Source organism: Blennius ocellaris (genome assembly GCF_963422515.1).
Source record: "Blennius ocellaris genome assembly, chromosome: 6".
Classification (NCBI taxonomy): Eukaryota; Metazoa; Chordata; class Actinopteri; order Blenniiformes; family Blenniidae; genus Blennius; species Blennius ocellaris.
In genome coordinates this window covers 1,832,162-1,856,973 of record NC_137655.1, presented here as the reverse complement: position 1 = coordinate 1,856,973, position 24,812 = coordinate 1,832,162, and the positions used below count along the sequence as shown (strand labels likewise).

The 24,812-nt window shown below is 45.4% G+C and overlaps 1 protein-coding gene across 3 annotated transcripts in view; it reads right to left on the bottom strand.

Annotated features, from left to right (window-relative positions):
- Nucleotides 1-5,745: 5,745 nt before the first annotated feature.
- LOC308131174 (collagen alpha-3(VI) chain-like) overlaps nt 5,746-24,812 on the bottom strand; it is an 83,838-nt gene continuing 64,771 nt past the window's right edge. For all 3 annotated transcript variants that reach the window (XM_080497791.1, XM_080497792.1, XM_080497790.1), the window contains 37 exons: nt 24,058-24,681; nt 23,342-23,929; nt 22,630-23,241; nt 22,165-22,499; nt 21,858-21,936; nt 21,615-21,760; nt 21,426-21,518; nt 21,271-21,324; nt 21,103-21,174; nt 20,977-21,003; nt 20,835-20,879; nt 20,547-20,600; nt 20,387-20,449; nt 20,030-20,095; nt 19,700-19,753; nt 19,578-19,613; nt 19,422-19,484; nt 19,177-19,239; nt 19,037-19,099; nt 18,688-18,750; nt 17,985-18,035; nt 17,792-17,827; nt 17,630-17,692; nt 17,316-17,378; nt 16,746-16,778; nt 16,637-16,673; nt 16,434-16,445; nt 15,845-16,338; nt 15,643-15,745; nt 14,456-15,157; nt 14,249-14,351; nt 14,086-14,141; nt 13,712-13,972; nt 12,443-12,517; nt 9,272-9,331; nt 7,469-7,654; nt 5,746-6,585 (listed from right to left, as the gene is read on the bottom strand). In XM_080497791.1, the coding sequence (XP_080353917.1) occupies nt 6,545-6,585; nt 7,469-7,654; nt 9,272-9,331; nt 12,443-12,517; nt 13,712-13,972; nt 14,086-14,141; nt 14,249-14,351; nt 14,456-15,157; nt 15,643-15,745; nt 15,845-16,338; nt 16,434-16,445; nt 16,637-16,673; nt 16,746-16,778; nt 17,316-17,378; nt 17,630-17,692; nt 17,792-17,827; nt 17,985-18,035; nt 18,688-18,750; nt 19,037-19,099; nt 19,177-19,239; nt 19,422-19,484; nt 19,578-19,613; nt 19,700-19,753; nt 20,030-20,095; nt 20,387-20,449; nt 20,547-20,600; nt 20,835-20,879; nt 20,977-21,003; nt 21,103-21,174; nt 21,271-21,324; nt 21,426-21,518; nt 21,615-21,760; nt 21,858-21,936; nt 22,165-22,499; nt 22,630-23,241; nt 23,342-23,929; nt 24,058-24,681 (5,576 nt within the window). In that variant the 3' untranslated portion in view covers nt 5,746-6,544. The remainder of the gene's footprint in view (nt 6,586-7,468; nt 7,655-9,271; nt 9,332-12,442; nt 12,518-13,711; nt 13,973-14,085; nt 14,142-14,248; nt 14,352-14,455; nt 15,158-15,642; nt 15,746-15,844; nt 16,339-16,433; nt 16,446-16,636; nt 16,674-16,745; nt 16,779-17,315; nt 17,379-17,629; nt 17,693-17,791; nt 17,828-17,984; nt 18,036-18,687; nt 18,751-19,036; nt 19,100-19,176; nt 19,240-19,421; nt 19,485-19,577; nt 19,614-19,699; nt 19,754-20,029; nt 20,096-20,386; nt 20,450-20,546; nt 20,601-20,834; nt 20,880-20,976; nt 21,004-21,102; nt 21,175-21,270; nt 21,325-21,425; nt 21,519-21,614; nt 21,761-21,857; nt 21,937-22,164; nt 22,500-22,629; nt 23,242-23,341; nt 23,930-24,057; nt 24,682-24,812) is intronic.

The following is a 24,812-nucleotide window of genomic DNA, read 5'->3' as shown; positions in this document are numbered from 1 at the left end:
AAATGATATTACTCTGATTCTTTTTATTCATGTTGTGTAAGCAGAAACCCAAAGAATGACAAGTTTAGCGTTTTCACTTGCAATTGTTGCCGTCGAAACAAGCTCAAAAGGTTTTATTTTCTAATTTGGATATAAATATATATAAATATATAAAATCTGCTTGGCTGTACGTGGAGAACATTTGGATAAAGTACGAAGAAAAACACTCAATAATCCCACGTGAGCAACGTGGCGACGGTGGAAACAGAGAAAAGAGACAAGAGAAAGAGAGAGAGAGAGCTGCAGTCAGTGCGACTTCACCACTTTCACAATTAAAGTCTCCACAGGTTTGGTTCTAAGGGCTTCGGAGGAGAACGGGCGCGCTGGACCGGAGCGATTCCCTCGCCGGTCATGTGACCGACCGACCGACTGACTGACACTGTCTTAGTAATGAGACCCAAATCTGCAGCAGGGATGTTTTCATTTAATCCTGCTATCGTTGTGACTCCCAGTGCAAGTCGGCCGCTGACTCCGGGGTTAGAAACACACTGCGTCCCTGCAGAGGTAAGGATCAGCGAGTCCATACATTCATCCAGATCTAAGAAAAACACCGTCTGTGTTTACTTTGATTCCTCCAACCGCCAAGGGCTCGCCCACAGAAGTCTCCCGGCCCCGGGTGGAGTTGTGCAGATGGATTATTGATTTAAAGAAGTAAACAAACATTTATTATACATCCTGGTCTTAAATTCCCTTTAATGTGAGACATGGAAATACAGTTTCAAGATGGAAGAATGATTCTGCCGCGTCAGCTGTAATTCACTTTATTACCTTGAAGACAAGACGGGATCAGAAATGGTGTATTCAGTGTTATATAATCTGTGTGTGTGTGTGTGTGTGCATGCGTGCGTGTGTGTGTGTGTGTGTGTTACAAATGTACGGCTACGATAGTAACGCTACGATAGTAACGCTACGATAGTAACGCTACGATAGTAACGCTACGATAGTAACTCTACGATAGTAACTACGATAGTAACGCTACGATAGTAACGCTACGATAGTAACGCTACGATAGTAACGCTACGATAGTAACTCTACGATAGTAACGCTACGATAGTAACGCTACGATAGTAACGCTACGATAGTAACGCTACGATAGTAATTCTATGATAGTAACTATGATAGTAACGCTACAAGAGTAAAGCTACAATAGTAACTCTACAATAGTAACTCTATATTAGTAACTACAATAGTTACTCTACAATAGTAACTCTATACTAGTAACTACAATAGTTACTCTACAATAGTAACTCTATACTAGTAACTACAATAGTAACTCTACAACAGTAACTGGAATAGAGTTACTGAAGCAGCTCTTGTTCTTTTTATTCTCTCTGGTCCGTTTGACCTTTTGTGTTCCACGTAGATCTTGGCCGTCCACATCGTCCAGGGAGCGTTCAAGACTTTGGTCCTACATGACTGGTTGACCAGCACCAGTGATCGGGGGGGGGTTAGGGTTGGGGGGGGGACCAGTGCCTTCATGGCAGTGTTTGTGCTGGAAGTGGGAGCTGCAGACGGCAGGATGCATTCCCAGCTCTGCCGCTCAATGTGAAAGTCATTACAGGCCCCCGACTTTTATGGCTCTTGTGGAAAGACGGTGAGCCAGCGCTGTGAGTCATCGATGGAGGCTCCTACAGCAGTAAAATAACCCCCCCCCCCCCCCCCCCCCCCCGCCTCCCCTCCCCTCCTTCTCTTGGCCACAGACGGCGCTCAGCCACCGGGGATGAAGTGCAGCTCCCACGCTCGGAAAGTCCTGACAGCGAACCAGCAGCATGGTGGTTCACCATCACTTCGTTTTCTATTAAATATTCCTTGGTTTTCTCAACATCAAAACAAGTTCTGAACCCCCAACCCCCCCCCCCCCCCCCCCCAATATATACTTATCATATTCAAACCCTCTGGACCCCTTTGGTTTCCTCAGGTTCTCCAAAAACCGCACATCTTTCTTTATTTTCGACATTTTGAGGCACAAAAACCAAGGTTTTCCTCCAACAATGTTTATGCTTATGGAGCTGCGGCCACGTGTGACTCACCAGGCTGGGGGAGGGGGGGGGGCACATGGCGTGGTGGTGAGGGGGGGTTGGCTTCCTGAATTGAAACTGATGAGGGCCTGCAGATCCTGTGCCGTCAAAGAGAAGACTCTTCTTGAATGTGTTGAGTCTACGGGAAGGTCGGGCTTCATGACCCCTCAGAGTTCAGGCACCAAATAATCGAAATGAAGAAACGTTTTTTATTTGTATTTTTTCTTTAACTCAGCCCACCTCCTCCGAACTGATCGTCTATCACAGCTTTTCAGGAGCTGGAAACAAATAACCAACAACTGCCTTTTGGAATTTTCATAAACGCCCGAACAAGAAGGAAAAAACATAAATCCTGTTTCTCTTTTTTCTTCTTTTTTTTTTCTTTTAATGAGCCATTCACTACTTTGCTGACAAAGTTAATAATGATTTGCTGTGTTTGGTGGCGCTGAGCCTGCTTGTTTGGAACTCGTGCCGGAGGACGGAGGACGGAGGACGGAGGGAGGAGGACGGAGGGCGGAGGACGGAGGGCGGAGGGCGGAGGGCGGAGGACGGAGGGCGGAGGACGGAGGACGGAGGGCGGAGGGCGGAGGACGGAGGGCGGAGGGCGGAGGACGGAGGGCGGAGGACGGTTTGCTTTGGCCTGAGCCGAGCCGCCGTTAGTCACTCTGTGGAAAACGTGACACACTCACACTATCCGCCGTGAACTCTGGTTCCTGGTCGGCACTGAGGAGGAGGAGGAGGAGGAGGAGGAGGAGGAGGAGGAGGAAGAGGAGGAGGAGGAGGAAGAGGAGGAGGAGGAGGAGGAGGAGGAAGAGGAGGAGGAGGAGGAAGAGGAGTGGCAGAGGCGGCTTCAGCTTCTGTCTTGTGATGTTTTGATGGGGTCACATTTTGACTGGGAGACGTCCGGAGGTGGCGGCAGGTTGGACTGAGCCGCCGGCAGCGTCACGCCACACGCAGGAGGAGCCACCAGCAGGGGGCGCCACAGTTCAACGACCTTCATTTCACCAATGTGTGGAGTCTTTCTTTCTTTCTTTAATTCCTCAGCACTGTGATTTGCCTTGTGCCTGAATCGATCTCCATGAATAAATTCTTCTTGCCTTTCATATGGCCGGTAGCCATTCGTTCTTTCTTCCTGTCCTTTCCTGTGTGTGTGTGTGTGTGTGTGTGTGTGTGTGTGTGTGTGTGTGTGTGTGTGTGTGTGTGTGTGTGTGTGTGTGTGTGTGTGTGTGTGTGTGTGTGTGTGTGTGTGTTTGCGCGCACGCGCGTTCAAATACTTTGTCTTTAGCAGCCTAAATAAGGACGGACGTTCTCTCACTGGTATTTACGATGGAAATGTGCTCAGAGTGTGTTTTATTGTGGCGTTTCAACGTTATAGTACTTTCTGGCTCTGTGCAGCTTTTCTGAGCTTCTGTCCATAAAAAACAAAAAATATGCATGTTTGGTGTGAACGACACATAAGAAATTGCGCAATGCGAAGCTTAAAGCATGAGATGAAGTTGACCAGAGAACGACGGCGTCGCCTTCATCATGAAGAGCAGAGGACTGTTGGACATTTCAATTATTCGCAGTGTTCAACCATCAACCGCCCATTGGCTTCAATCAGATTTGTTGGGAAAGGGAAACGGAGAAATCTTGCACGGCGGTCCTGAACACTGGGTTTGAGGTTCACTGGCCAAACAGCCCACAATTTTATGTTGCAGAAAACCAAACATGGTGAGTTTTTTTTTTTTTTTTTTTTTAAACATGTTTAAAGAACGAGGCCAAGTGTGCAGCCATGTGCAGGAGCCCTACACTCTCTGGGGGGAAAAAATGACTTCATGAAGCTTTGTGAGTTCATAAGTTTTAAGTTTTTGGCTTCGTCTCAACAACAACAAGCTTCTCTGCTGCTGGAATATCTCCTCTGTTGAAAAGCCAACGTTCATTTTGAGAACACGCTTTTGCTTCTTATATAATCTCTTCTAATGCTTCGCAAGCAACTTGCTCAGCTGCTCCTATGTTATATAAATCCTGGAAAGGTTGAGGTGAAAAATAAAAAAAAAACAGCTGCTGTGTTCCAGATCCAGTGTGAATCCCACAGCGCTCTGCAACACCACTGAACAAATGCTGCATTTCCTCACCAGTGATGAAGATTTTCTCATCCCAACATTGTGAAGTTTCTCTAAAAGCTTTTCAAAAAGCGTAACACTGGATTCAATGGAGGGACAGTCATCAGTATATGCGTCCAAAGTGTTAAACGACGTGCGCTGCAGTTCGAAACTTTCTAAAAGCGTCTAAAAGCTGTCGTATCCAGACGCAGCTTGGAAATCGTACATGCGAGGCCTGCAGGGTGGAAAGGGTTAACGTACACAAGTCAACTTTCCCTAAACAACTCCTTAATTTGATAAATACCTGGAAAAATTTCATGCAATAAAAAAAAAACCCCATTAACCACTTGAGAGACATCAGTATTAACATGTTTTTGAACTTGCAAATGAAAATGAGTTTTCCAGGGTGAAGTCCAAACCACTGTTTAGTAAAACAAACTGTTCCAGCTGCTGGGCAGAAAGAGAGAAATTAATCTGTGGGGAGCTTCTGATTCTGATTCTCCTGAGTCTCCTGCTGCTGCATGAGCTTCAACTTTTAGCAAAGTTGCAGGCGAAAAACAACCCAATAATGAAACACACGGCCAGGGATCGTAAAATAAGACGTAAAATAAAACACGTCTTTTTGTACTTGACTCAGATTCCGTTACTCAGCCCTGCCGTGCTTCGGTTCAGAAAAGCTTCACATTTACGTGACAGCGTTTTGAAAACGATGTTTGTTTATACGGGCTGGAAACAATGTTGTCGACACGCTCAGGAACGATCGGCAGGTTTTTAAAAACAGCCGCCTGTTCAAACTTGCTTTTCCCTGAACTCTTTATTTTATTTCATTGGCCGGGCCGCAGGCGCTGTGTTATTCACACCAGAATTGAAGTAAAACCAAATTCCGGCTCGGGGGGCACCTCCCGAGTACCACCTGGGATTTTCAGGTGGATTGGCTAACTTGCGGCCTAGCATGTCTGTTAGCATGCTAGCAAACATTGTCCGATTGAGCTGAAATTTGGTAGTTAGCCTAATGGGGACACTGCGGTCACGAATCACTAGCTAATTAGCTGGTTTTGACGCCGTTTTTTCAAAATAAAAGTCACTAAAAAAATAAAAAAAACACGACGGCTTGAGCGAGGTCCTGGCCAACGCTGCTTGCAGCTATAATTTTTTTTGTTGTTTTTGCTATGTGAAGCATTTTGGAGTGCATACAAAAGCGCTATATAAGTTTGAGGAATTATCATTATATTATATTATGAAAGAAGCTACCTTCATCTGCATCACTGTACCATGAAGGTGTTGCATTTTTGTATGAAATACTATCTTATTTATATTTGCGTTATCGACGATTGGAAGAAACCAGAGCCATTAAACACCACTAATATTTAGTTGTATGTCTAAATTTCGTCTACATTAATGAATTAATTATACTATTAACTTTCAGAGTCACTACTGTTAATGATGTTTGGTCATACTGAGGTTTTACTTTGACACTTGAAGCCCCAATTTGGCTTCTCGCCCTCTCATTCATGGTTTCTTTCAAGTGATCCTGCTCTAAAATTGCTGACAATGTCGGCGCCGGCGGTGGAGCCACCTTTAACTCAAAACAAGAAAGAAATGAATCAGTTGCTCATGTTTTATTAGAAAGTCTAATTCAGTTTTATTTCCCCGACACCCAGACGAAACACATACTTCAGTAAACCCTAATGAAACAAGACAAGGAAAAAAAAAAAAATACAAACAGCTTGACAAAGTACATTCTGTCTTTCAATAGCTGGAGATGCTGTGACCGAGGCGGCGGGTTTCAGAAGTGCACCGTTTTAAATGGAATTTAAATGGATTTTAAATACACACTCGACCTGTGTAAACATTGCTGTGGGTGGCGTGACGGCGAGATAGCGAAGTGAAGATTCCACAGGGATGAAGTGAGGAGGGGAACTATTAACCAACGTGAGCGTGGAATGTAAGACAGGAAAAAAAAGATTACTACATTGAATAATGCCAGTTCTGCTCGTTTTCTTTTCTTTTTTTGTCCAAGATATTCATATACGATTTATGTTTCGATATAAAGACTGCCTGTTTTTTTCCTAAAATAAAAAAAAAAATTAAAAAATGACCCAACCGTGTATCGTGTCACTGATCCGTAAAACAAATATACTATGTAGCACCAGTTAAAACAAGTCATGCAGAAAATTGTGTCGCGTTCTTTTCATTTCGTGGAAATATGAACAAAAATTAAAAAAAAAAACAAACAAACTACTACTTCAAGAAGTTTTGGGGGATAAAGTCCATGATTGTGGAATCCAGTGCAGCCACCATTGCTTTGGTATTGCGTTCTTACAGTATGGCCATCGTGGAGGCTTCCTTCCCTCAGAATCCACTGAACAGAGGTAAAAGCTGGCCACGTCGGTCACGTCTGTCCTATGTTCTTATTGAAGCGATGACTCCTCGCTTCACCGGTGCTGCGGAGAAATCGGAGGAAAAACACGGTAAGACTTTAGGTCTCGACTGCACATCAAATGAACGACCGACGGGATGGATATCGCGTCCAGTTGGTGGACGAGTGACGTTCAGGCAGCTGCAAAAGCCTCGTGAAATTGTATAAGTCCAGTACTTCACACACTGCCGGGTTTGTTTTTTAACGGTTTTTGAACAAGACTTCCTCTCCCACACTTTCCCAGAACCCCACGGCTCGTTTGCGTCAGAAAGTTATGTAAAGTTCGTCCTACCCTCAAGATTCACGGCCGACGCAAGACCACAGAATTCAAGAATTCAATATCTTACGTACGCCGTATAACTTTTTGATTTCCACTCAGTATTGCGCTGTACACCCACTTCCAAATCCCTCAAGATGCACCACTCAGCAGTATCCATGAGCCAGATTAGCCTTTTTCTGCCCCTCGGATGATGAAGCCATGACCCAACCCTACTCTGCCTCTGATTGGCTACTACTCACTCCAGCATGAGGCCCGGCGAGCCAATCAGAGGCAGGAATTATGTGACAATGACCAGATACCATGGAAGGATTTTCACTAACTACTAACTGTTTTCACATTTTCTTTTTTCCGAGAGTCTTTCAAAGAAAGCACACATAGCAAGAGCATACCGTCTTTACCACTGGTTCAGAATTCTCGTCTACGTTTTGAGGTCTGAAGCAGAATTGAGAAAACACAAAACAAGCCTCTGGTTTGACTCCTTCATACTTTTAATAGTCAGTCTCTGGATTCTTCGTTGGTAGGAATCAATAATAACAACCTCAATGCCAACGCACATGACAGATCTTTGATCTTTGAAGTTTGATTGCCCGCTGAGTAGAGGACTAAAAAAATCTAAAAGAGTTCTTACCTGCATTTCCACAAGCGTTTACACACTGCTCATGTGTCTCGAAGCGGTTCCGGTTTCCACCACAGCCTCCGTACCAGAAGCGCGTGCAGCTCTTGCTCGCCGCGTCGAAGTGCCACTTGAGGACGAATTTGGCGCATGTGCCTTCCTCTTTGGGAAGCTGGCAGATGTTTACGGCTGTGGAGGACGCTGCGAAAGAAAATGACATGGAAACCACCAGCTTTTAGAAACAGTGTGGTTTTTATATTATCTTTCACTTCCTTTGATCTTTTTCCTTTTAACTGGAATCGTCCGACTTTTCAACGTTCAAATTCTATGCAATTGTCCACTTTTCACTGCCTTTCAATCAACGTGTTTAAATTGGTGGGTGCTTAGATAACCCTGAGCTAACCCTTGTGCAGATTACTGCAGTAATCTCTTGCAAGTGAAGTACTCCTCAATCCCCCGCCTGCACAAAACTCACAAATAATCTACAAATCTTGACGTGGGAGCAGAATCGCCTATAATCTGTCTACAAATCACATGTTGTTCCCGTCAGAAGAAATGGTAAAAATACAATTTCCCACTATATTAACATGTGGATGTTGTTTGTTAAAGTAGTATCTTTGGAAGGCTCTTGCTTTACATTATTGCTTTAAAACAAAATGGTAAGATACATTGTCTAACAAGAGTCACATTTGAAATATTTATATTTGTAGTTTATTCTGGAAAGAGAAAAGAGAACATTTGATATTATATACTTGTGTAATTTCTGAAATGTGGCATTATTTTTGTACCAATGATTGCAGAAGAGAGATTATTGTGGCACAATATGTTGAATAAACCTCGACAGGCCAATCGAAAAATGCTGTCCTCTTTTCTTGTAAATTAAAATATGGCCAACCTATCGCAGTGCCACGAGTTGGCGCTGTTGTTTGTTTTGTGATAAAAGCACAGACACACGTGCAGCAGAGAACAATACATTAAAATACATCGATAATGGGAAAACACAGACATTCGTAGGGACAGACGAACATTGGGCGCCGTTTTCAAAAAGATCCATTTTCAATGAGTCTGTTTTTACATTAAAATGTGTAAATGGGGACTGAATAAGTCTTTTTTTTTTTTTCCTGTGGCCTGTATTTTCTAAACTTACACTCGTGGTTTGAAAATACACTGGTCATTTGACTCCTGCAGGATAATTTATATTTTCTCCTAAATCTTTCGTATAAATCACTTCCACAACTCCACTTCTTAACTTTTCTCTCGTCATTAGATGCTAAATCCTCATTTTCAAGTCGACTTGCAATACTTGTGGTGTCTGGTGACGGATTTCTCCCTACGAGGTTTTGGCAGACGCCGCCAGAACTGCTGCCAAAGAAACAATGAAGCAGTGAACAAGGCTTTCCGTTCATTTTCTCTGCGGTTACGATCTGGCTCGCCCCTCTGACAAAAGAACAACCTTCCCCTCTTTCCATGCTGTTCTCTCCGTCAGTCGTTTGGATCGTCAGAGCCAAGGCGGCTGCGCTCGTGGTTCCACACAATGGATTAGTTGTTTTGCGCAGCTTGTGGAAACTGAATGACATAGCAGCCATATAGTGGCTTGATGTCCGGATATACGCTCCACATTAAGGGAGGTCTGTCGACAAAACGCTGGACTGGGATTGTGTTTGATGTGGATTCTCCAGACCGAGCGGAAATGGCTTTTGGTTTTCCCTCACGGCAGCGTTTGCGGCGCCGTACACATGCATCCATGTCAAATTCTGACATTTCTTCGAGAAAAGTGCGTTTGACGGGAAGGAATAGTAGAGAATCCATGAAACTCACCTGGAACTGGGAGGATCTTCACTTGTTCAACCTGCGGCATCTTCAGCTGAGGTTCTGCTTCTGTGGAAACACCAGAAATTCTTCTTTAAGGAGGATATGTTAACAATTCCTATCAGGAAGATTAATTTCTGTATTTATTCTGTCTTTTTTTTTACAATATTATCACTAATATTACATCATATCAACAAATCCTGCCTTTATTGAAATTAGTGCCACATTATTGTAATGTCTTTGGAATTGGAGTTCCCCCCAGCTGATTAAAGACAAATACAACTTGCACTTACATAACAGGGAAATCTAGAACCCAGAATCAAAATTCACCCGAATTAGCATGAGCGCTACTCGTTATCATGAATCACAACGTGGTTTCTTATTACAGGAACCAACTAAGGAACCAGGAAAAGTTTTTAAAGGTGGCTGCAATGATCAAAATGTGACGGCTCCATGTATACTGTTTTGAAAGCCAGAGACACATTAAACTGTGTTGTATATTTTTTTTATGCTGATGACATTCAGTTATACGTCTCTATTAAATCTGCCAGTATGTGTAATTTATCTCTCTTGCTTTATGGAATGTTCTTTATTATTCATTTCGTTGCAATGCTCTCCTGAGAGGCTCATTCCTGAACGTCTTTGTTTCTGATCCTCAGCAGTCGAACCTGCGTCACGATACCTTGCATTCTCCACAGGCCAGCCTTTAAATCTGCGTCTGCTTGTAAACGGTTTGATTCGCTCATCATTTTACCATCAATCATCATCAATTGTCTCCAGAGCTGAACTGGAAATTATTCTGCCTGCTTTTATCTGATCTATACTGGACCGTTGCAATTTATTTTTGACCTTTTTGTTTGGACCTCCTTCTGTTATCGTTGTTCTCAAACTTTGGACTGGTCTTTTTATGAAGCCGAGGCCGAGAAATCCTTAAAAAGGGAAATTTTATTTATCTGTTTCTGTCTAATTGTGTATGTTTTTCTATTTTTAAAAGGCTTCGTACAATTTATGTCCTGACCTGATCACCAAGGGTGCTACATTTATTCGTTAATTCAGTAATTCATTGACATCGGGCTGTAAGAGCTTCCTCCAGGCCTCCGGGCAGCAGCGGCAGCCACTTACCTGACCTCATGCAGTTTTTCAGGCAGAGGGTCTCAGTGTCGAACCTATTCTCATTGCCTCCACAACCTCCAAACCAGAACTGTGTACAGAACCCGCTCTCTCTGTCATAGAACCACTTAGCCTCATAGTCTTTGCACGGCATTCCCTCGTCAAAGTCAAGTGAGCACGGGTCTGCGAGTTCATTAACTGGAACATGCAAAGGACAACAACAACAACAACATACAAACAAGAAGAGCAAGTGATAGACGACAGACAGGGAGAGAGGATGAGTTCAGGTTAAATCCACAACCGTTTGAGACATCAGCAGTTACTTTGTGTGGTTAAAAGTTGCGGCTAATAATAAAAAAAAATATGAAGGAGTTAAAGGAGGGTGATCAAACAAGTCTTTCTATTCACATAGCAAAAGAAATAGCATTCGACATGACACTACCATCGTATTATTAGCAGGGTTCAAACTCAGGGTAGTCAGTAAAGAGGGATTAATTCTTGAAGTTTCATGGGTGAATTGAAAAGTTAGTGGTCACTACAGTTACTATGACTATGTTAGTTCATTTTAGTTGTTTGGTTGTGCTTGGCTGTGCGGTCCAGGTTCAACAATCAACTCACTGCCCAGAAATAAATCAGTCCTGTCGTCCGTTTTAAATGATCGATAACAAAGCGAGTGTGAAAGTTTACAAGTCCCAGCTATGCTCCGAGGTCACGTTCACGCGACGGCGTCTCAAGTGAAAAAGCATCGTTTGTGTTTCGGGAAAACTGCGCGTTTATATAGAAGGCGGCGTCCGTTTCCATGGAAACAGCAGAAACACTGAAAACGACGTAAATAGCATGTCAAGCTGGGAATGTGGACTGGGAGTCATGAAACACTGGAGGCAGACTGTCATGATTCTGCCTTGTCTCCTCCCCTCCGGTGTTCCCCTTAGCTCCGCCCCTGTGTTCCCCTTAGCTCCGCCCCCTGTGCTCTCCTGCTTCCTCCTCCCTGATCACAGCTGTTTGTCGTTGTCATTAGTGTGTGTATTTAGCTCCCTCTCTTCCAGTTGCCAGTTCGTCTGAGTTCTTACACCAGTCGTACCTGCCTTTTCCCCTCGTGTTGCCTTTCGTGTGTTTTGACCTTCTGCCTGCCAGTTTTCTGTTTTTCACGTGCAGGCGTTGTCGTGGAAACGCGGCCTCAGACCTCGTGTTTTTCCCTAAAAAGCCGAAAAGCTTTCTAAAACTGTTCCGTAAACCTTGTAAACTGTTTTTATGTAAGGTTTTCCTTCAGTGCGACATCGATATCTGTGATGTGTTGGCCACTCTTTGGTCTGTTTCCTTCATGCTGACCCCCCCCCCCCCCAAAAAAAACCAACCTGTTGTATGTATTTTAAAATCAAAGTAAAGAACTATCACCTCTCACATAGAGAAACAAATAACTGAACTATGTCACTCTGCACACCGTCTCTTTTTCTACACTCATTATTTGTCCCTGTATTTCTAACCTGAGTTCTGACATTTAGACTCAGAATTTCGACTTGGAAATTCAGAATTCTGAGTTAAAAAGTCAGAATTCTGAGAAAAAAAAGTCAGAATTTTGAGTTTGAAGTCAGAACTCAGGGGTTTTTTTTCCCCACAGTGGCCTTAAACCTCTTCCATAAGAGTATGTCCCCCCCGAGTCTTAAGCAAAAAAACAAAAAAACCCCACTAAACATCTGTTTTCATCACACGACAGTTCGACCCAGACGCAGAAGGGTTAAGCTTCAGTTCTCTGTACGTTCCCTACAGCTCTGGCACACACTCCTCAGACGATTAAGAGCACGTTCGTGTGGCGGACTCCAGTTGAACTATTCCTGCGCTATACGTCCTTGAAGCTGAAACATGAGGTTTTGTTTACATTGCCTGGGGAAACGCGGCCAAACACAACCATATAAGAGGGCTACTTCAGCGACGGCACATTTGTTCCCCTGCTCTCCGACTTCTGCGCCGCTCGTTCTGATAGGTGGACGAGATCAGCGAGGATAACTGCAGAAACGAGACGTCCCCCCCCTCCCCCTCCATGGCGTTAGACGTGTGTGGACAGCCACTCACCGGTTTGGGGTGTGTCCAGCGGTGTGGTGTTCACCGCGCTGGCGCCGGGCCGGGCTGGCTTGTGCTCCGCTGCTTCTGCCAAGGCAAACGAGCAGAGGTCAGAGAGGAGCGACTTCAGACCTTCGGATGTAGTGGGGGATGCAAAGAGGCCAAGAACTAAGAAGTTTAAATCTATATAGTGCTTTGGCTCTTCGTCAATATTCAATATATCGTCAGTCGGGTGCACGTTGACTTGGGATGTGGTTGCAGCGCGTGCATCCATGCATGTTTTGGGGATTTCTTCAGGTCAAAAAGACGTTTCCTCCTTATCCAAGTTTTCGTTGCTTGACTGTTACGGCCAGTCCTGCTCAGGCCCTGTTCGCATTTTTAACTGAAAACACTTTGAAACGGTCTGAAAAAGGCTTCCGATGTGGAACTTGTGAAAACGCTGCAGTTGCGTATGACAAAAACTCTGCGTTTTCACTTGAAACGTGCAAACGAGCCGAAATGGCGCAAGCTCAGGGATTTATGATCGCTAATGTTAATGGGCATATGGCCCAGGGTGTACTGTAGGGCGGCATGGTTGTTGGCGTCACACGAGGCCACATGGGCTTCGCAAGAGTACGCGTGTAAATTATATCTACATGTGGATGTAAATCAAGTAGTAAAAGAAAACCAATTAAACTGTAAAGTTGCAGTTTTTATTGGTAACCTGATGCTGTGGAAGTAAAAAGAAAACAGATAATATATTTCTGTGCAGCTGCTTCAGATTAAGATGGATGAAACTTATATCGGATTGCAAAATACACGATTTGGGGGGGGGGGGGGGGGGGTGTTTCTCTATTGCCACATTTTTAGTCACAATTGGTGATTGTGAAATGAATGTACAACATAGCATCTGCTGTGATTGTGGGCCAACAAGTGTCCTAACTTGAAACAAGACGTAGCCTTTGTTTTAGTCCACAATGTCGTGTTTTTCAAAACTGCACATCTGCTTTGTGCAACACATCAAACTGCATGAAAACTGATTTTAAATTCAGTTAGTTATGATTATATTCTCCCTTCGACAATAGACGTGCATGCACTGGAGGGCTGGGTCCTCATCCAAGATGGCAGCCACGACTCGCGTAGCTAATCAAAAACCACGAGTCAACAGAAGGAGATTCTGCTTTTGATCATCAGGCACTAGATTATGAGTCAAATTCCCTGTGACAGTTGCTTCACAACGTGATCCTCCTCCGCTGCTAAAGACAAATAAAACGTTTACTCAAAACGTGCTCATAGACTCACTGGTCGTGATGATGCCTTTGCGGGTGGAGACGGTGTGGCCCTCTGCTGTGTACGCCGTGACGACGGCGTGGTAGGTCTGAGCGCTCTCCAGGTTGTCCACGGAGAGTTCGGTGCCCGAAACGTTGGTCTTCAGCACCAGAGCGTGGTCGCTCAGTCGTGTCACCGCCACCTCGAAGTAGACGAAGAGTTTGGGGTCCGCGCTGCTCCAGCGCAACCTCAGGCTGCTGGAAGTGACGTTGGAGACGTGCAGCTCATCTGCGTCTGAGTCGGACAAAGCACAGGACGCCGGATTACCACTGCGCACACGCTTGATTTAGAAATAGAGGCTACGGAGAAGTGTGGACGGAAATGTTTGAAACTTTCCCCAGCCCTACCTTTGTGCTTGCTTTGATGGACCGCTTGGTGATTTTCATGAAGTTTCACGTGTTTCCTACAAGTGCATCAACACATTGAGCGTGAAGCAGGTGTTGGTTCTTATATAAAAACAATATAAGAACGGCCAAAACAGTGAGTGCATGAGCAACTGGAGAGACTTACTCCTGATCCAGTGACACTTTGAAGGGGTGTTTCTGAGGCTGGTCGTTCTGGAACCACTTGCAGTGTTTAGCAACTTCAGGAGACATGTAGAAAGCATTTTCAACTGAAAAGACAAACAAAATAGGACACGGGAGCCCCGGGAGACGGTTAGAGTGACGCAAAGAAACCGTCTGACAAACTGGCGTTGAAAGCTTGGCTTGAACTCACAGGTGATATACTTGGGCAGCAGCTGACCGAAGGTTAGGATGTGTCTGTCGTAGAAGCGTGAGACGCCGTCCAGCCTCTTAAAGAAGACGTCTGAAGGTTCGCTGGCCATGCGAGACAAGACGCTAATGTCTCCGGCGCGCAGTGTTTCGCCCACGGCCATGATGACCAAGAAGTAGCCTCTGCACTTGACCTCAGTGGCGATGCGGATCAACTGCTCCTCTTGTTCTTCCACGCTTCCCGTCACGAAGACGGTGATCACTTTCCTGTCCCGCTGGAGGGGCGCCTTCTCGAACACCTGCTCCACCGTCGACTCGATGGCCGCCGCGAGGGCACGGCCGCCCTCCAGCTGTGGGGTCTTCTCCAGCAGGAACTTGACGATGTCCCGGCCTGAGCCGTGGGCGGTCAGGCCGATGTCCACCTGGATGGGCGAGCCGGTTTGGTTGTGGACGAACTCGTAGGGCGCCTGCTGCACCACGGACACCCGGGCGTGGTGAAGGGAGGACGTCGGGTTGGAAGACATTTGGAGGTTCTCCACGATGTGAGCGATGTAGCGCTTGATCTCAGTGAAGACGGTTGGGTAGGTGGACTCGGAGCTGTCCATGACGAAAGCCATGTCGATGTCCACATCGGAGGTGAAAGATCGACGGTCTCGGTTGGTCTGCGGCGGCTCGTAGTCACAGATTTGGTCCGGAGAGCAAATGTCTTTCAAAGGGGAAAGAGAAAGGATCAGACTTTAGTTTGATCCATGATTCTTTGGTACTTTTGGACTAAAGGAGATACGAGATTGGAATAATTTATCCACTGGATATAGCAAAAGAAAAAACCCACATTTGATTTGATATACCAACTTCATTGAGCCTTTGGTGAACTTATTGGAAAAGCATGCATGTGATTAATACTCGTTTATCTATCAGGGTAAGTAAGAAATCTAACGTTTGGCAGTTTGGTCCTCATGTACGTCTATTTCCTGATTGTTGTTTGGCCGGACAAGACATTCCAGCTCGTTCCTTTTAACGTTCCAACAGAGTTTGACTGATTGTACCAAGTGCTTCTAAATAACCAAAACCTTTTGACAATAAAATTTGATTTGCTTTTGTGACAAAGCGAATTAAAACCTGACAACACGATTGGCTAATATTGACAAAGAGCACTATTGTAAACATGTTGCTGTGCAGAAACAGTCTTACCCAGGCAAACGTGGCAGTTCATGACCTTCTGAAGGACTGATTGGTACTGTGCGCTTCCTGCGGCGGGGAGGACGATGACCTGGGCGAGGGCTGTGTTGTTCATCTTGTGTTCAAAGAAAAGAAGAAGAAATTAATACAACTCGTATTTTAATCTTCACCAATGTAATATTCCTTACAAGACATTTAAAAGGTTGGGATTTACCTGCACTGCTCTGCTAAGCGCTCTGTCCTCGCGGGTGACCAACAGCAGAGTGGCGATCCCGGCGTCGTGGAGGCGGAGCGCTGCCTGCGATATGGCCTGCGGCTTCCCGGCCGGGCCGCCCACGAAGAAGACGGCCACCTTCCTCATGAGGAAACCGCTCCGGACTCGCTTGAAGGTGTTCTGCGCCACGAAGTTCATGGCCGTGTCCAGGCTGCGCTGCTTGTCGGAGGTGGGGATCTGCAGCCCCTCGATGCGCTCCACCAGGCTGCGCTTCTTCATGGAGTCGGCGAAGCGGGTGTCGGTGGTCACCTCGCTGTTGTACAGGGTCAGGGCGACGCGGGCGCCTCTCGGACAGTTGCTCTCGGTGATGGTGATGTCCTTGACTATCCGGGCGACTGTGTCGCGCATGTTGTTGAAGGCCGGGCGGCCCACGCCCTGGGAGATGTCCAGCGCGAAGGCCAGCTCCGTCGGGTAGAGCGGGCACTCTTGTTGACCTGATGGGCGAGGTCGTTGACCGGATGTCAGTTGGTGAGACACGTGGACAGTAATTGAAAATCATAATGCTATAAAAAAAAATCCTCATACTTACCATAACAGCAAGCTGGTGAAGGAAAAGACACAAAACAGTCATTTAGTGACACATTGCAAAAACAAAATTACATTAAGGTCCCGTTTATGCGACATTTCGAGCAAAAACGCATATTTTTTAAGTTTTTACTTGAGAAAAGTTCGACGTTCACATGGCAATGTTATAGAAATGATGGACGCTTTTTTTTAAAGAATTGCACTTACGACAGTTGTCTCTGATCTTCTTGACCAAGTCACATTGCTGAAAGGACAAAGAGCGGCATGAGTGAACTGAGCTTTTCTCCACAGCATGTTGAGATGAATAGATACTCACCACGACACCGGGTCCTCGTGGTCCTTTGAGACCCTGCAGGAGAAAACATGATTGCATTGACAACTTGGACATAACGGATTCAATTACTTTTGAAAAGTCATTCATGTGGAGCCAGATGTGTTAATGTGAAAAAATATTGCACATTCATAGTCCGGGGAGAAAATGTTCCATTTTCTTTAGTGGTGATTTAGGTCAAGTATATTGGAATAATGTGTTCCGGTAAGGATATAAAAAAAGATCCTGAGTGGCATTTGGAGATCTGAAGCTTAACCCTGTGACTGTTATATCACATCTTGTATTAACACAATGCATCTTCAGTGTTGGCAATTTGTTGCTGTAACAGGAAGCAAATTTGCAAACGTGATTGTGTTTTTATTGAATTTGCAATTGGTTGCATGGGTTTTCTCTATTTGGGAGCACAAGACGTCACTGTGATTCATGATTTCAGGTCATTTCTAGGAGCTTAATTGCTGGATTATACAACATGTGCCATGCATCCAGTTCAAAATGAAACGCAGAAACAAGTAAAAACGGCCCAGAGCCATGTGAGCTGCACACACTGATACTTACATATGGCCCAGCATATCCAACTTCTCCCTTCTGTCCGGGGGTACCAATATCACCAGAGACACCCTGGAAATAAACGAGCGACAGACAGGAATTTGCATTTAAACTCATCCAGCTGTCATTGGTTAAACCCCAGACATTAATGTGGATGCAGCTCATTCGCCGCCGCGAATGAGCTGCTGTATAATAACGTTCAACAATGGAGCCCCACTGCGGGAGCCACATGGTCTCGGCAATGCTCTGGAATGAGCTTTTGAGGATTTGGCATCAGTGTCGGCACGGAGAAACCGTAATCCCACTGTGGGCTGGGAGCTCACCCTCTGTCCGCGGTTCCCCCGAGGTCCAGGTCCACCGCCAGCGCCGCCGTCTCCGGCTGCTCCCTGGAAACACGGAAGTCCAGTTGAGGAATGCAGCGAGTCCACGTGTCGCAGTTTGGTTAAATTAAAATGTAATAAATCACCCTAAATGTTCGTATTTACCTTTGCTCCTGGGAACCCTGGGAAGCCTTCGTCACCCTATTGAAGAAAAATAAAGATTTTGAGATTTTTTTATTTTTTTTATTTCCTGTATACTTTATTTCAGAGGAGCTTTGATGGAAAAAAAACAAAAACACTTGTTAGCAAATCAATTCAAAACATGTCGTTTCATGCAGGAAAGGGTTAAAGTGGTTACCCTTCTTCCTTTGGGCCCTTGAACACCAAAACCGTCTCTGCCATCCTCTCCCTGTGAGAAAGACAAGAGACAAGTGTGTGACCAATCTGATTTTTTTCCCCGGCGCGTATTAATTCAGCTGCACTCGTTCAGGTCCACTGTCATCCGATACGACTCGATGTTCTGGTGCGATTCCCCGGCGCAGACCTCAGGGGAACCATCGGCTCCCTGATTAGAATCACACCGTTGGACTTTTCTCAGATACATCAAGTCAAAGTGACACAGGCCTCAAAGGAACTCGCATCGGGTATTTAGAAGGCGCTCATCGAAGCAAAGTTTAAACTTACTGCTAAATACGTCAACTTTATTTTAACTTTGTCAATAATCAAAGTCACACTTCCTGTTTCAGTTCTAAAGGAAAATGTGTTTAAAAAAGCTTAAGGTGTTTAAAACGTTGTACAGAGATTCTTCCACAGTAGATAAGCTGCAAAGTGTTCCACTATATTATGTGTTTTTTGTAATTCTATGATATATGACTGTCTTTTTGAATGCCATTTCGAGGAGCATTCAGCAGAAGTGTCAGAAACGTTCTAGAAATCCTCCACAGTATATACGATGTATCGTAATGGAATTGAGATATGAGGAGTTGTCACTGAGGTTCACCAAAGCTCTTTAACTTTGTATATTATGAAAACTCTCAATAAGACGCTGGCTCGGTCCTTACAGGTTCTCCACGGGGGCCGAGGGATCCGACGATACCCCTTGGTCCTGGTTCTCCCGGTTCTCCCTGTAAAGACACAGAGAAAGGAGACAAAGAGACGTCAGAGCCTCAAACTATTGGTAAGGTCTGTGTTTTTCACGTCAGGTTCTATAAATATAATTAATCTCAGATCCCTTCTTTGTAAGCTGGGCCTCATGTTTTCTTAAGGTCCGTTCCTGTTTGCTCAAATAGGCTCCACATGTGGGTCCAGTAATGTTACGAGAGTTTGGCTCAGGCTGCTGTGTTTATGAATGAAAATAAAAAAAAAAAAAATACTCTTATTGAAGAATGTGAGCCACGACACATTTTGTACCTTGCGTCCAAGAGTTCCCCTTCGTCCTTTATCTCCAGCCGACCCCGGGATGCCTCCAGGACCCTAAACGATAACGTGACGAGGTCAGTGTCCGGTTTGGAACATCATCAGCTCAGATCAATGGGATCAGGTGGACTCACCCTTGGTCCGGGGTTACCATCCTCTCCTCGTGGTCCTGGTACACCGATCGGTCCAGGTGGACCCTTTAAACAGAGAAGAAGAAACTCAGATTAAAACATAACAGATCTGAATTACAACCCTGTTACATTATCTTCTTAAGTTGCTAATGCAGCCAACAGACTGATTGGCAGCCAAGATCATCAACAATGAAGCTTAAATATATTCATGCACGATGTATTTGTTGATCGTAAATGAAGAAACGTACCCGAGATCCTCCGACACCAGGCTCTCCCTGCACACCGTCACCTCCCAGCTTTCCAGGATTTCCCTTTAATGATTTAAAAGCAGCAGAATGTTAAAAGAAGGGGGGTCTGGAAATAGTGTACGTCATCACCAAAAAAACAAAACAAAAGGCACTTACAGCCTGACCGGGCGGGCCTCTCCTGCCGTCAGATCCCTAGTGAAGGCACACGAGAAAATGGTTTAATAAAGAACAACCAGGATCGCGTATGGAGACGTTGGTCAGGTGGCGCAACTGTTTACCCTTCTTCCAGGTTCACCGGGGCCTCCAGGCTTCCCGTCCTCGCCAGGCTCTCCCTGTCGTTTCACAACAAATTTCTCAGTGAAGAAAAGTCATTGTTGGGACGCCGATCAGCACAAATTAACCTTTTGTATGGCGACTCGTGGGTAAGGGAAGGTCCTGAGCGGACATTTTGCCTCCCTACTCTGCCAAGGAGACGTCTAACACATGCAATTGGAGTTCATTGTATTTGGAGCTGCACGAGCCCCCGGGGCAGGTCGGGGGGGGGGGGGGGGTCGTAATGTTATGGGTGATCACAGTTCCTCAAAGTGTCAGCTGTGAGGCGACATTACCGGTGGTCCGGCGTCACCGGCGTCTCCTTTGGGTCCTGGCTGGTTGTTATCGCCTCCACTGGTACCCTGTGTAACACAAATCATACTGTCAGTTGATGCAAAATTCAAATACTACAGCAAAACATAATAAAACACAGCAATCTGCAAAGCAAAAGTAAAGTAGGCTACTTTTAGGAAGAGTAATAAATACTGTCATGTGCTGGCGGCTGCAGAGAAATACAAGACTGTCTAAGAAGTGACTATAAAGCAGTAAATCAGTGATATTTCATTTCAGATGTGCCAGATGAATCACATCACTTTATCGTGTTTAGTAAAATACGGCACGAGCAGTTCTGTTCAGTTCTATATAATACTAACAGGGTCGCCTCTGATTCCCATTTCTCCGATGTCTCCTGCTTGTCCTTTGAGGCCTTTGGGACCCTGAAAGCAAACAACAAAGCACATTAGTATTTGTAAAGAGAAATCCAACTTTGATCATCAAGTGGAAACCGGGCGAGGACTGCGTTCCATCACTCACCCTCCTTCCCGGGTTTCCTCGGTCTCCTGGAGGTCCAGCCACTCCACTTTTACCCTGAAACCATTTGGCACATGTTCAATAAAGTCCAGCGACCATGCAGAAATATCAAGAGGCTTACTTTTCAGCCACATGTGAAGAAATGTGTGAGCGATCGGAAAAATGTCTCCTTATTCGTAATAATAATAATAATAATTTGTATTGTTGTTGTTAATAATAATTAATTATTATTATTATTAATTAATAATAATAATACTAATAATTATTATTATTACTACTACATTCACTTACCTCTTCTCCATTGATGCCGTCAAGTCCAAGTTCTCCGAATTCTCCCTGCATAAATGCAGTAATTGATTATATAACTGTTGGATGACCTTTATTTTTTTAAACATTTCTGTCAAAATACTGATGTCAAAACAAAAGTGCTCACCTTTTCTCCAGAGTAACCACGAGAGCCCTGGAAAGGAGAAAAAAAACAAAACAAAACACAGAAACAGGTGTTACGTCACTCGGTTGCCTTTGCGGAGAGGAAAAACTTGACTGGTGAAGTTTGTACCTTAACACCTCTTTGTCCAGGGCATCCCTGGAAACCCTGAGTTCCATTCACACCAGGGGGACCTCGCTCTCCCTGGAACAAGACTCACAATGTACCCACAAAATACTGAAAGGGATATGAAATGGGACAATTCTGCAGGAGGGTCCATAAGAAAACATTCCGACTCACAGGTCCGCCCTCGTCTCCCGGATGTCCTTGGCTTCCTGGTAATCCCGAACCACCCTGAAAAGCACAGGAACTTAATATTAGTTTGTGACTACTAAGACATAAATCCCAGTAGAAATAATAGACTTGTCCCAGAAAACGTAAATACAAATAAAAACCTTTGATCCCGATAGTCCAACCGCTCCTCTGTCTCCTCTGGTGCCGGTGCATTTGCACGGTACTCCGCAGCACTCCCTTTCTGCAACACTGTCCTGTGTGCAAATACAAAATATAGGTCTGAGTACTCAATGTACATGATCGACGGTGGACTGCAGAAGTCAGAGAGCAGTTGTCCACTTTGTACTCACAAGTTCTTCCATCAGCTCGTAATCTAAGTCCATGACATTGAGACGCAAAGGTCTGGTGTATCTGAAGCCGCGACCAAATTCCAGCAGTGAAGCGTCTTCGAACTTTGGCACCCGCTCCAGCCCGACCAGAATGAAGCTGTTCACTCCTGTTTGGCAAACGTTTCAGAAATGTATGGCTTGTAGTAGCGTTGTGAGTCACTCAGAAGTACAGTAACATTGAAAGAGAGTCGAATGCAGTTGTACCCGACTGTTGAAGCTCCTCGACGCGTCGCTTCATTTCAGCATATGGAGCATCAAGACCATCAGTCAGATGAATGACGACCTTTAGGAGAGAATGGCAGAATTTGGAAAACACAATTCAGTCTCATCTATTTTTCTTTACAATTTCCTTGGAATTTTGCATGTATTAAGTGTCATTTTGACTAGAGCTGGAGTTAAATTGGTTTCAAAAACCAGTGAAATTGGTGAATATGTGAAATCTTACAAAAAGAAAAGAAAAAGTCTCTGAAACTTTCTGACATTTCTCAAATGCGGTGTTCAGGGAACAAACCTTGACAACGTTGTCCTGTCTGGTTCGGAACCTATTGGTGTAAGCCGAGATGGTCTTTCCATTGAGAACAAATGGGCCACGACTCCTCAGGCCTCTGAAGGATTCAAACAGCTCATCTGCGTTGTTGGTGAAATCCAGTTGAACCGGCTCCGAGGCCGAATCCAGCACCACCATGCCCACTTGCACAGAGGGAGTCTGTCCGCCGAGGCAACTGCTCGGCGCCAGTTTGGAAATCCTCTGCAGAATGGCACCCATCTTGCTCTGGAGGTTGGTCTGGGCACTGAAGATGTTCTGGGCACCCACGTCAAAGCCCACCAACACTTCCATGCTGCATGCTGCAAAATAGTCATAATGGAAAAGTTTATTTCACAAGTTCTCCAATGAAGAATATTGAACTATCTAATGCTAAGCAACGACATGACAAACACTTCAGCTGGGGGTGAAAAAGAATCAAGCAGTGCTCACTTCTTGATGGTTCTTGTCCACCGACGCATAGTTTCCCCTTCACTTCATCATCCAAAGTCTCCAGGATTTGTTCGTTGAGCTCGGAAAGTCCCTGGTAGGTGCTGGTTCGGGCCACGGTGGATGACTCACTTGCGATGTTCTCCAGCTCGTTCTGAATGTCGCCCACCCCCACTGCAAAGATTCTTACACCTTTACTCTTCAGACCGAGGGCGGCCGTTTTGCTGTCGTCAGCCGACTCCCCGCCGGTAATGAGCATCAGGATCTGAGGGGTGCCCTCGTCTATCCTGCTGCCCTTTGGCCTTGTGAAGTGAACGTCTTGAACGTGGCGGATGGCAGCGCCCGTGTTGATTCTGCGCCCACCTTTGTACTCTGTTCGGTCAATGGCGTCAAAAATGTCCTGCCTGTTTTTGTGTGTGTTGAGGAAAAAGACGTCGGTGACGTCTGCTGCATAATGTGCCAGTCCAATGCGGAGTTGGTCTCTTTCAGTGAAGAACAGGTCGACGAGTTCGTGGATGAAGGCCATCACTTGTTTGAAGTTGTCTCGACCCAAATTAATGGAGCCATCCACCAAAAACACAATGTCGGCCTTTTTGATTGGAATCTGGGGATCAGCTAAAAGATGGGAGGGGAAAAAAGAAGTAGGTTAGAATTAATATCTTGGATCAACATGTGAAAATAGTTTCTACCAGGTGGAAATATTTGTCCAACTTACTGGGAGGCTCATATTCCTCGATGAGATCGCCACTCAACCTGGCTATTAGTCTCTCTCGCATGGACTGCAAGCCAGGGAATGTAGGAACTTGAAGGACATCATCTGAAGAGGTGGCAATCTGGGAAAGCTGCCTCGTGTCTGCGCCGCCAGCTCCGACACCAATGCAGTTGACGCGGGAACCCTTAAGCAGGGGTCCGTAGAGGGAAACATCTTGGGGAGAACGTCCGCCTGTGAGAACCACGAGGTGCTGGGACGCCTCGGTCGGACGAAGACCGGCAGAGGCTTTCAACTCATTTTGTATGACGTATTCAATGGCATCAGCCAGATCTGATGACCGGCCACCCATCTGACGAAGTCTTTTAACTGCAGAGACCACCGCCGGCTTGTTGTTGTGCGAGTTGAGTGAAAACTCTGTTTTGACATTATCTGCATACTGGACAATTCCCACACGCACTTGATCGGGCTGCACATCAAGCTGCTGCACGATGTTGAGGATGAAGTCACGAATATGAGCAAGGCCAGCAGAACCTGTATTGTCAGAACCATCGATGAGGAAGATGATGTCTTTTTTGCCGAGACTGACAGAGCCTGAAATGCACAAACAGGAGGAAACACTTTACCAAAAGTATCATAGCCCAACAAAATAGAGGTTGATTACCATTAGTGAGGCATTCAGTAGTTAGCTTTACTTTTAGTTATATATGACTATTTCTTACCGAGGTCCACTGTTGGGGGAACGTAGCTGCTGACAATATCAGCCGTGGATATAGTCTTGACTGAATCAATCAGCTGTGACTCCACTCTCGGTAGTTGCTGGAAACTGTCCACTGTGTACACAAGCTCTGGCTTCAGGGAAATCTGTCTCAGCTCATCTGGATCTGCATTTCTTGAGCCGATGGCCAGAGGTGCAACCCGGTTTCTCTTCAACTGGTCAGCCGATGTGGACACATCATCTGTAGACTTGCCACCTGTGACTAGAATGAGGAATTGAGGCACGCCCTCCTCGATGCGGCTTCCCCCTGATCTCTGGTAGACATTTCGGGCAACGAACTCAAGAGCACGCCCGGTGTTCAAGCTGTTTCCACCTTGGGCTCGAAGTCTCATCACAGCCTGTCGCACCTCGTTTTTGCTGGAGAATTCATTCAGCCGGAATTCTAACTTTGGGTCGTCACTGTACTGCACCACGGACACCCGGACCTTATCGAGTCCGACATCCAGCTTCTCCACAACTCTTCTTATCATGTCACGGATGTTCTGGAACTCGCTGCGCCCTGCTGTTGTGCCATCAATAAGAAACACGACATCCCTCTTCTCTCCTCCCGTCGGTACTGGTGCGGAGACTGCGCCAATATAACAAAACAAGAGCACAGAGAAAAAAAAGCCATTATTATTACTTTGTACAAGGTGGTTACTATCAGAATGCAGTTCAACAGAAAATCTAAGTCATTTTGATTTATATTAAGCAAGCAAA